Source organism: Engraulis encrasicolus, chromosome 10 (assembly GCF_034702125.1).
Source record: "Engraulis encrasicolus isolate BLACKSEA-1 chromosome 10, IST_EnEncr_1.0, whole genome shotgun sequence".
In the NCBI taxonomy this organism is placed as follows: Eukaryota; Metazoa; Chordata; class Actinopteri; order Clupeiformes; family Engraulidae; genus Engraulis; species Engraulis encrasicolus.
In genome coordinates this window covers 19,892,315-19,904,609 of record NC_085866.1, presented here as the reverse complement: position 1 = coordinate 19,904,609, position 12,295 = coordinate 19,892,315, and the positions used below count along the sequence as shown (strand labels likewise).

The 12,295-nt window shown below is 45.4% G+C and overlaps 1 protein-coding gene across 6 annotated transcripts in view; it reads right to left on the bottom strand.

The window, feature by feature from the left end:
- The window catches only part of LOC134456797 (uncharacterized), a 19,924-nt gene continuing 7,629 nt past the window's right edge, over positions 1 to 12,295 (bottom strand). For 2 of the 6 annotated variants that reach the window (XM_063208351.1, XM_063208352.1), the window contains 3 exons: positions 6,221 to 6,660; positions 4,859 to 5,570; positions 1 to 4,115 (listed from right to left, as the gene is read on the bottom strand). In XM_063208351.1, coding sequence (XP_063064421.1) covers positions 3,842 to 4,115; positions 4,859 to 5,570; positions 6,221 to 6,344 — 1,110 coding nt within the window. In that variant the 5' untranslated portion in view covers positions 6,345 to 6,660 and the 3' untranslated portion in view covers positions 1 to 3,841. Of the gene's footprint in view, positions 4,116 to 4,858; positions 5,571 to 6,220; positions 6,661 to 11,053; positions 11,163 to 11,207; positions 11,372 to 11,405; positions 11,707 to 12,295 lie in introns of those variants that run through there. The other 4 variants (XM_063208355.1, XM_063208350.1, XM_063208354.1 and 1 more) reach the window with 4 other exon arrangements.

Here is a 12,295-nt window from a genome sequence, read left to right as displayed (position 1 = left end):
TTTTGTTGTTTTTTTTTCATGGTTCATAACAGCATATACTTTTAAAATCAATATCTATCCCCGGACCCCCCAACAAACACACTGGCTAAAAACAAACATACTGTACGTACACACAAAATACACTCACACTCACGTATCTACAGTCCCCAATGTCTACTCTCTTCACATGGAGGCTAACAAGCCCTCATGAACCCTTGACACCAACAACAGGGAACATAGCCACATACGTAGTAAGGAAAGCAGAATGAGCAAGAGAAACAATGTGGCAGTGGATCCCATTGGATCTAGTGGATCTAAGCGACCTCCCCTTCTCTGATTGGTGGTTCATTATGACACATACTAGGTAGTGGTAAAATCCCAGAAATATTGTCCCTGATCTCTGACTGACAGGCACCCCATTGGGCTAAAATAAGGGCCAATAGGAGGGAGGAGAGGATCACTTGATCACTAGAAGGGATCCACTGCTGAGAACTCCCATAGGGTGAGGATCTTGACGATCGTTTGATTTTACTTCTAGATTCAGGATTCACTGTTGAGTCACATACACCACATTCTCCACACGGCCAAATCATAGGATACATATGGTCAACAAAATAAATGGGCAAATATATATAGATATTATATATGTATATAATTTTATATTATTTTTTAAAGTTCATATTTCGTTCTGTTATAACATTGGTTGACAGCTAACAGAAAGGAGGGTGTTAAGCATGAGATTAAAAAGACACTGAAACAGAGGTGAAGCAAACTGAATATAACATGCACACAATCATAACAAGCAAAGTCTAAATAAACAAAAATAAATCTTTTTTTTCCTTTTAAATCAGCATCACTCTGCCCATTCAGGGGGTGTTGGTGTAACAACAGACAGGTACCAACCCAACAATCTAATCTGTCTGCAAATTAAAATGAAGAACAAAACAAAGAAATAAGAACATACACAAGGGAGGATTTTGAGTAAATTCATACCACACACTCATTACACACAGAGAAGTAATATAGTGCCCGGGAGAACATAGACAATCTGCTCTAAAAGAAGGCCTCAGTTTACAATTCATACTTCAGCAAGCGGAGCTGAGAAATCACAGGGGATGTGAGCGGTCAAAAAAAAGAAAAGAAAAACAAAAAAGCAGTGACATCAAACTGTATGACGCAGTGAATTATTTACATGAACATGAAAAATAAATTACTATACCATAACTCTTTTTTTGTTTTTATCTTAAGTCGTGCATCTCAGCATACCATTTTGCTCACTCACAGGTCTTGACATCCCACACAGGCATTTGTAACACATTCAGCACGCCACTCGCACACACGCCTACGTACAATTTGTCGACTCACCATTTTAAAATGTTAGACAGTGCAAACGTACATCCACTTCTCGAAATAATTTACAAAGGTTTTTTTTTTAGTATATAGACTCATATACCTCAGCACCATGATTAGTCTAATTGTTATTATTGTACACACATGTATACGCTGTATAGCTCTCCCATGTGGTGGACAGTTGTCACAGCACACATAGGTCTGCTAAGTAAGGGAGCAGGGAGATGCGGGTGGGTGGGGGTGGGTGGGGGTTTACTGGGGTGTGTGTGTATGGGAGAGGGAGTACATAACACTGGTGGATAATGGTATAGAGAGGAGCCTAGAGTCTGTTCATACGTGATGCGTCCACAATCTGCAACCCCATCAGACAGACTGCAGTAGCTTTGCACCAAAGCTCGGCTGTATAACGTTGAGGTAATGCATACATAGCAAACATGGACGACAGTAAGCCCACAATTGTGATTTCTCCTCAGGAGAGAGACGAAATGAGTTAGTCATGAATGGTGATGTTATGACTTATTTCTGAAGTGTTTGAAAGGTACCACCTGATGTTGTTTTTTCCTCCTTCTGAGAATTTGCTTTTAGGTGCAATAAATGTGATTTCTTGGACTATGCAGAACTGCAATTGTTGTTGTCGTAAGGCAGTTTCTTCCGAGTTGTGAGGCTGCCTGCACCAAGACCTCGGTTACAACAAAGGAAAAGTATGCACTGAAGGTGCACGTTTCAACAGCTAGAGGGCAGGATAAGCACCAGTCTCCATAGTCATAAATAGGTCAAATCCTAAAGAATAATCATGATGTAAAAAAAAACGAAATAACAAAACAAAATAAAGAGTCACCCTCAATTCCATCCTCGACCTTCTATATCTCCATCATACCCTGCAGCCTATAATGCAGCATCCGGCCCACAGCAACATACTGGTTTAGGCCTGTGGTGGTCATCGTCACAGGTAGAGGGACAGTGTATTCCATACATTCACTGACTAGAATTGTCTTGTAAGGACTGATCTCCCATCATTTTGTGCTATGGCACTGCAGGTAACAATCTGTTATTGTGCTGATGGGAATGTTTGCAAGTGTGGAGAAAAAAAAACATCCTTTCAACCATCAGCTGCATGAAGGCTGCATGACTTACTAGTTACTCTTACTGTTTCCACCCACTGCATGGTGATGTAAACCATAATCGTTCAAAATCATTATCAAAGACATCTTTACTTTGTGGCATTCCCCACTCTCACCTTCCTCTACATGCTTTTTTTTAACCCTCTTTAACATGTGGTGTGCGCTGATTAAATAGCCGGCTATTTCTATGCCTTTATTACTGTTAAGGACTCAACTGAGTTTTTTCATCTGTGAAATGTCGTGAACATTAAAGACATTCAAGATTGTTTTTACCAGCCTTACTCACACACCACCTTGGTGTATCCAACCCAATTATTTGAGGTTTCATCTTAAAAGAATAATAATAATTCAGCTTGTGACCTCAAAAGCAAATATTTTCTCTTCCCAAAAAAAAAGCAAATAAAGGATGTGAGATGTCCTATGGATACCCAGTGCCCATCCACACTCTCTTGCAGTCTAACACTGAAGTGCTTTTCAATGCCTCTCTGATCACTCTCTGGCACATGGCAGTACATACATAATCAAAGTCACCATCATTTTGATCACCTTCAGATGGATATATGCTCTCACTTCATAACAAGTCACTGATAGTAAAATGCATGATACGTGAATACGCAGACCAAAAATGATCATGTTTACGAGCAGGGCTGCCTTATATTAGTCAGGCTGCCACCACCTAGTGCCTCCACTCCATTTCACTACAGCACCAAGGGAAAGAAACCAGCTTAAACATCCGGTTAGCCTTCTATGGTACATAACGGAGAAACAGTGCATTTAAAAGATCTCTATTTTCCATGCTAATCCTATGCACCTCTCACTGTGGAAGAGCCTGCAGCTAGACTACGTACATTACGGTGTGTGAGACATTTGAGCAAACGACGAAAGCGAAGCTTGCTTCTGACATCATTAAAAGTCATTATAGAGTATGCTTACTGACTTACTATCTCCAAGAGTGGTCTGGTGGGAGTAAACTAAAAACAAAAAGTAGTAATGGAGTCATTCGTAAAGGGAAAATAAATGGCTGATGTGGACGGTTGCGGCTACTGCTCTCACAAATTCACCCTAAAACAACAACACAGATACATACGCACTACTAAAGATATTCCTACTGGTTTGGACTATGTGCAGGCTCTATCACTGAATATGTGAATAATGTGGATTATATCTATGGGCTACTGCTGAAGTGTTGGGGAGGAGAGTTTGAGGGGGTGGTGAGGGTGGAGGGTGGGTATTGATAATGCCCTCTGAGTAATGGATTCCACTTCTCTGGTGTTGTGTGGGGGGGGGGGGGGGGGGCTTCGGAGAGAGGGGCAGGGTGTTTGAGCCGGGGTGATGGAGGGGGCAATCGGCCTCAGTGGCCACCCCCGTCCCCACCGTGGCACACCCATGTCTTAGTGGCAGAAGTTGCGCTGGCACGGCTGGTGCAGGAAGCTCTTGCGGGCATGGGCGGCGTGACGCGGCACCTGCTCGCGGGCACGGTTCTGGCGCTGCATGCGGGTGCGCGCCAGCTGACGGCGCTCCACGCGGCTCTTGGAGCGCTGCACGCGCGCCACCTGGGTCACTTTGGTCAGGGCGCCTGCCTGGGCTGCCGCACCACGGGTCACCCGCGGGGGGAGGCTGGCACGAGGGGCGGGGAGGGTCGCTGCTGATGCCGACTCAGACATCCTGGTAGGGTGGAGGAGAGAATAGATAGAGAAAAGAGAGAGAGAGCGAGAGAGAGACCAAGAGCGAGAGCGAGAAGTCACTTTGGGTGGGCTAAAATGGCAGACATGAATTGAGGTCTATGAATCATGTGACTGCCAGCCATATTGGTGTACTGTGTATATAATCCAAGAATCAGCCATCTTGGTGTATCCAAAAATCACTCTTCCCTCATTGACACTGATGTCTTTATTCATTGAAATGCATTCATTCAACTGACTGTACTGCTGACAATTCCTGATGAAAGCATGCAGCACCTATCACTTCCACAGACTAAATAGAAGATACACATTTTTTGTAAAGGCATTCAGTACTTCTATATAACGTGACTGTTCTCAACATTATTGTCGTTCTGGGTTCAAGAGAGTCCTTGTGCACAAACCTTCGGTAATACAGGTGCCGGTGTGAGGCAGGAAAACTTGATCAAAAATGAAAGTTCAGAAAGCACTGCACTGATTTTTCTTAGGGAACAGTTTCTTCTTGAGAGAACAGTAATCAGTGTGCAGAGTTTTCTGAGCGTTCATCCTTGATCGCCCTTGAGACTCCTTGTGCTAAACAGGGGTGCATTTCTCAAAAGAGAAGTTGTTAGCCTGTTAGCAACTTCGGTAGTTGCCAATGGAAAATGCCTTGAAAACAACAAAGTAGCTAATGTAGTAAGCAACTTTGGTTTTGAGAAATGCACCACAGGCCTCTGGTTGGCTCCTCACCTGACGCTGGTGGGCAGGCTGCCGGCGCTCTCCTCCACCATGGACAGGTTGCCGGGGGAGACGTAGACGGACATGCTGGGGTGCTCGATGAGCAGGTCCTCCATGGGGCTGGCCTCGGCCGTGGCTCCCTCTGCAGTGAAACAGGGGGGAGGGGTGACAAACCAGCTCTCGTCCATGCCACAGAGGCGCTCCAGCCCACCGCTGCTGCCACTGCCGCCACTGCAGTTGCTCCACGAGCCCGGCGAGACGGGCGCCGAGCCGCGTGGGCGACGGCGCACAGAGGAGGAGGAGCTGGGCAGCGGGGCGCCACTCACACCCACTAACCCGGCGGAGGAGCGGGAGGAGGAGGAGGAGGCAGGGTGAGGGGTGGGTGAAGAGGAGGAGGAGGAGGACGTAGAGGTAGGGAGAGGAGGATGGGGATGGGGATGGTGGGGTTGGGAAGAGGGGTCCACCACCACCGCCGTCACCGTCGCCGCCGCCGACACTGCTGCCGCTCGGGCCCTGCTGGCTTTAGTCCTGCGGCGGCTGCCAGACGGACGAGACGAGGAGGCGGAGGAGGAGGGTTGGACGGTGGGGGTGGTGGAGTGGAGGAGGGTGGATTGGGGCTCCGAGCCGGTGTCGGCCATGGGACAGTCCTCGGCATCGGGGAGGGACTGAGCTATCGAGGGCGCCTCCGCACCACCCTCACCTAGCATCACACAATCATTGTTCTCTGTTTTTGTTTAGTTTTTTTGCCAATTTTTTGTACATTTTTGGGGGAGACATGGAGATGAGGGAGGATGAGGAGAGGAGAGGAGAGGAGAGGAGAGGAGAGGAGAGGAGAGGAGAGGAGAGGAGAGGAGAGGAGGAGGAGTGGTAGGAGGAGGAGACAGGGTGGTGAAGACAGACAGGACCAGCATCACAGGAAGCCATGCAGGTATGGTGGGGTGGTGGCCAGATGTTAGCACACACACACATACACATACACGTGCACACACATACATCAGAGTGAGGGGAATTATGCCAAATTAAGGGTAAAAAAGGGGGGTAAGGAGGGTAAAGGAACAGTACAAAACATAGAGAATAGGAATACCATTATTAGATGGTTGTTTTGACTTTTAGCTTACCATTCAAAAGCAACCAAAAAGCATCCCCCTGTTTCTTTTGTCTAGCTAGCTTAATCAATGTTGCATGTGTCTCACAGCACACACAACAGCACCCGTCAACAATTTAACGTGGTCAACCACCCCCAACTCACATACAGATGCAGTCAGTCACACTCACACACCCCACCGCCCGCTTTTTTTTTTAACGAGCACCCAGCCAGACAAAAGCCAATCGTGCAACCAACCAACCACGTCACACCCAGAGGAGAACACTCACCCGGCAGGCTGACCAGAAGCCATCCCTCCTCGTCAGCGTCGCTCACGCACGGGTTGGGGCCCCTGAGTTCGGCAGAGACATCCTCCACCTCACCAAAGAGCAGACTGCTGAGCCGCTGGAACATAGCCCGGCCAGTAGGGGGCGACAAAGGGGTGAAGTTGGTCTTGGACGACGTGGACGTGTGATCCTGAGAGAAAAGCTGCCTCTTGAAATATTTCTTCTTATTTTATATATCTTTCTTTGTTCGAAGTAGGTTTTTTTAATCTTCTCAAAGGTCTTAGATTAACAGGTTGAAGGTCAAACAAAAATAAAAAGCTGGGAAAACGCTGCGTTGGCCTCTTTAGTTTCAAAGCCCTTAGTTGACACGAGATTCCCGAAAGGGTCAAAGGGGCTTTCGAAGTGTGAGTTTAAGGTTTCACTTGGTATTTTTCAGCAAAGGCCTATGGAAGAAACACAGAAAAGAAACACAAGAATTAGCGACACAAGAAAAGTTTGTTCCTAAATAACTTTGTTCAAACCGTCAAAAATGTATATGCAGCAGACTGGCACATTATTTTTCATTCACTTACTCCAGTGGCCGCATTGTGCTCATATCATAATTGAAGTGATTAATATGCTGCTATTTTTTTTTTCTCAACCCGTCTGGTGTGAAGAAATGGGAAAAAAGGCTGAGTAAGCAGACTAAATGACTTTAGAGTTTTCTTTTCCCCTCAATTCCTGACTCGTGCAATATTTCACAGCCCTGCACCTTTGCAGAAATGGAAAGTTAATAGGGAAATGGGGGGAAATTAAAGAAAGGGCAGAGACAAAAGGGAAATAATGTATTAGCTGACAGATGGCCTTTCTCTGTAGTTCCATTATTAATGGTGCATATTGCCTGGAAGCATTTCATTGCATTATATTATTGGAGGAATGTGCGGTGCGTGGTAACAATGAAAGATGGGGGTGGGAGTCAGGGTCACAGGGGAGCTGGACGTCACTTTGATTTCACGTGTGGCGTGAGAACAATTGGGACATGCGTCTGTGGATTAACCACACAGTACAAACCTCTTCCAAAAGAGCGCACCCCTACATGCTTCTCATGGCACATCCTTCTTTCAATTAGTCTAATGGTAGGTCACCGCTTTTTCCATTAAAAGTGGGCGTGAGATCCATCCTTGTTAGGCCACTGACCACCCTGGTCATCACCCATTGTCCAGTTTCCATCTGCTGAGGGGACAAGTGTGGGGGTGGGTGAACAACGGGGGCACATAGACCCTTGCCTCTCCACCCCCATTGCCTCCCAAAACCCATCCTTTCATTGCATGTCTGCTCCTTTCTGTCTTTTTGAAATGATTAGTGGGTGGTTGTTGTTTAATATTATTTTGTCGGTTGACATCAGTGTATGATATGACAAGTTTCATACATTACTTTGACTGCTATGTGTGTGTTTAAAGTGGTGTGTTAATGTGACCCACTTCTTGTCTTGTGTGTGCCTTTGTGCATTTTTTCTTTTCCATTAGATTGTATGTCTTTGTTTCATTCATTATCGCTATCAAAATGCCCATCAGAGCTGGTGCTTACTGCCCTCTAGTGTTCGTTTTCTGAATTGCAGACTACAGAGTCCAGAGGCCACAGCAGTGCCAGGCCAGCAAGGCAGGCTAGTCCATAGTGGAGTGGAGTGGAGTGGAGTGTCCTGTCTAGGGTGAATGGCACCAAGGTCTCGCCAGGTGGCAGACCCATGGGAACCCATCACTCTGAATAATGCATCAGCCATCCACTCAGGAAACATACACCCAGACTCCCACCCCGAGCCGGCTACATCCATCCATCCATCCACCCATCCATCCATCCATCCATCCATCCATCCATCCATCCATCCATCCATCCATCCATCCATCCATCCATCCATCCATCCATCCATCCATCCATCCATCCATCCATCCACTTAGACACAATGGCAACAAGGCCATATCCCACACACAAATAAACAACACACACACACAGAGACACAGACACACAGACACACACACACACACAATCCCAGTGATAGTGCCCCATCCCCCCTCATCATACATCACAAGTGGATTAGTTGTCAGACTGATGAATGTTGGAACAGCGCAATTAGGCTTACGTACAGCAGCCATACAGTGCATACACTGATGCTGCGCCTTACACCAGAGCAGTGCTGACATCATAATGAGACATGTGTTGGGGACACTGGAAAAGGCCTGAAGTACACACAGAGTGAGAGAGAGAGAGAGAGAGAGAGAGAGAGAGAGAGAGAGAGAGAGAGAGAGAGAGAGAGAGAGAGAGAGAGAGAGAGAGAGCTACAGTAGACAATGTGAGGATGGCAAGAAGAAAACGGTGGGGTGGGGGCCTTGAATAAGACATGCAGGGGGGGGGGGGGGGTGGTGTGCTGACCAGGGAAGGTGAAAATAAGATGCATCTAGGGGCGTCTAGCCTGGATGGCTAAATGGAGAGTCTGCTATAGACTCTCTCTCTCACTCTACAGGGGAGCTCCCCCTGAGACTGAACATTGCTGCATTGTTGTCACTAGCAGAGAGAGGGCTGGTTGGCTGGCTGGCTGGCTGTGCGTGCGTGAGAGAGAGAGAGAACACTGAGGTCCTTCCTCTCTCTCGCTCTATGACTCTCTCGCTCACATAGAGTCATGTGGCTTTATTAAAATCAGTTATCACGAAAGCAAAAACCCAAGAGGGGTGAATAAATACTTCCTTTTGCCTGTGTGTGTGTGTGTGTGTGTGTGTGTGTGTGTGTGTGTGTGTGTGTGTGTGTGTGTGTGTGTGTGAGAGAGAGAGAGAGAGAGAGAGAGAGAGAGAGAGAGAGAGAGAGAGAGAGAGAGAGAGAGAGAGAGAGAGATGGAAAGATGGAGATGGAAGATTTTCTTTCCTTTTCCTTGCAGCGGCGTGCAAATGGCGGCATTCTCATGGGACTGCATCAGATGCTGGAGTTTTAAACAAAAACTGCTCCTCATCTCAATGGTGTTTTATTATGTTGACGTCAAAATAATGGTGGCGCTTGCCATGGCAACGCAAGGTAGAAAAAAACATAACAAGGACAGGACTATCACTGCATCTGTGTCTATGCCTTTGTTGTTGGTGGTGTTTTTTTCTTGACCCTTTCATGCAACGCTTCTGTTATAAGCTTATTGTTACCAAAATGTTAATGACCAAGTCTTAATCTGTTAGGCTACTTAAGACTCACGGTAGTGTCATAGCAATGTTGTGATAATGCTGTTCAGTGTTTTTCTCAGCAAATAGTGAGTTGAATCGTCTACAATCAATCCCATCAGCACCAAAAGGCTACCTCAGTGGATGTTCAGAGTCCAAGGTGCCACTGGGTTCAAACTGACCAATAAGACTGCACATGTACTGTAACCTATGATGCAACCCAGAGAAGCTGCCTGCTCTCCAGTTAAGGCCTGTTGGGCTGCTGCCTATCTAGTATCTGGCTGCTCTTATCCGCCTGCTCCTCTGCTCTTATCTCCACTAGCATATAAATAAATCCCACTGTCCACCGCACACATGCAATGCAACAAGCTTCATGCCAGCTCAACAGTACTGCTGTTCAATTCAGTGGCCAGCATAATATACTCATACAAAGGTCGAGAGGCTAGACAAGGGCCGGTGGAGAAGAGAGGCATGTAGGCTATGCAAATATCTCTCAGTGGTTCATGGCAACACAACAGGGCTGCCTTTCAGTCTGATTGAGTGCAAGTGGTATAGGAGGGTGTTTTTTTGTTTTGTTTTTTTTTACCCTGATTACATGTAACATAGACTGACCACAACTGGTGTTTTGAGTCTGTTTTGAGTTTCTGAATGTTGACACCATAATTCGTTTTTTTTCCCACTTGATCTTAGTGTTCTATAAGATGCAACATCCACACCATAGAGAAAATAGCCTGAAATTTCTGTTCAACTGTCTTTATGAATAGGCCTCAAGTAGGCTATAGTATGGCCTATTTGACATCAAGACAAAGTGTTGTTTTCCATGGCTCAAACAATTTGTAAAGTAATCTGTCAGTGAATGAAATAATTTCTAATATTTATTATGCTGTTGTTAGCTCATAGGGTCCAGGCAAAGTAGGCAGGGCATGTAAAATATGCAGTGGGTTGGGCCTTGTTAACATAACAAGAGCTGTGCTTCGCCGATGACTGACGTCACTGATGTTACTGGTCCAACCCCCTCCAACTGAGCGGATGGAAAATAAGCACAGAGGAGAAAAAATCAAACGGAGACCGACTGTGTAACGAATTTCTTCAAATAGTAACTAATATGACTCGACATACCAAGTTGTTTTCGTGTCAAGTAGCATTTCTGACCAAATATATTGAAAGACAGGCATTGTTGACATTTGTTCAATTTGATTACTGCCCTCTCGAAAACGGACGGCAACTGCAGTCCTTTGGGTGAACCATTCGACTCGCCTCGGCTTTGTTTACATTTTGAAAAATGATAGCCTAGGCCTACACTGCAACAGTTTGCGTAATATCAAAAAGGCGTTCAAAATAAACGAAGCTCATCGCAGTTGTCAATAAACTGAACCCTGAGTAGGATCAAGCAAGGGGTCATGGCAATGACAGCCTCAGCTGTAGCCTACCATAGAAGAATCGATGTATCCACATATCCATACATAAATCTACCCTAAATCATAAATATATCACCAAGAAAAATGAAAATAGACCCGTAGTCTATGAGAATAGCCTACATTCGCTATCCGTGTTTGCAGCCAAATTATAGCCTGTAGACATCTCAAACCCTGGCAGTTGATACATTACATCACATTTGACACAGCTTGTCATAAAGGCGTTATAAATCGTGAAAAAAACAAACCATATTCCATGCACCATCAAAGCCACCCGCTCTGCAAAGCCAAGAGATTCGGAACATTATGATGACCTATAAAAGGAATGTCGACATCAGAACAAAACAAAATGCTAGGGTTAGCTGTCGCTAGCGTCTGTCGTGTGAAACACAAGATACATACAGGATTCTGCAGGTTATAATATGACATAGTGCCTCTTTGATCGATGAATAATCCCATTTCTCTCATAGTCATCGACCGAGTAGGCTTTGGATGCAATATGACTCCGGAGAGCTGTTACCGAGGCAATGACAAGTCAACTGTTTCCCACATCACCCACAAAAGACTTTTGACAACCAAAATTCTGCATTTAGTGCTTACCTGCCTTTGCAGTATTCAAGTTGTAAACGTGATGTTCGTACAGTAAAAACGACAGTAAAATCTTAAAGCATAGCTTTAGGTAGCTTTTATATGAGGTAGTTATTACACTATAATAAAATAAAAAGATAATTCTTCTTAGAAGAAGTGCAACGTGTAAAATCCCCTTTACACGAATGTTAAGGTTGCAATATCTGCTTTTTAAAAGCGAATTTCCTGCAGATATTTTCGTAATGTTATTGCTGCGCCCAGCTGATCCTCGGATCAGAATATAGAACGTACAAAACAGCTGATTGTGAGATCACAATACTCCTAGCAACGCCCATGCACACGCCCCCTCGACTCGACCGACCAATGAAAATATTACACAAGCTTCAAGCTGGGCCTAGAGGTAATGGGATGGGGGTGGGGGAGTATTCTGCCCTCAACCTGCAGAGTTGCCTTCTACTGTGGCCTACGATGCCCATTCGAAATAACTGGTTTCAATACACTGTGTTTTATCTCATACATTCAATTTTCTATCACAGAACCCCCTGTCTATAGCGACAGATATTTTTAAGCAGATGGCATTGCATTGGTAAGAGGAGTATTTTCTAGGCCTAAATAAAACATGTTTGTTACCCTTTCCTGTTGAAAGCTCATGAAAACAGATGCCGAGTAAACGTATTGTCTGTAGTAGCCTGGTTTATGACTATGATAATGTTTTTGATGGTCAATCTCATTTAGAGGCACTGCTTGGGTTGCATGAAGGAATTTCCTCCATAATGGAGGCTCCATTCCTTCACAATGGCCAACCATGCAATATGGCCAAGCAGAAAGCTGGTGTTCTGTCAAATTGGGTTACTTTGTCAAAATGAGCTTCCAGAAGGCTTTTAACATTACTTCAAACACTA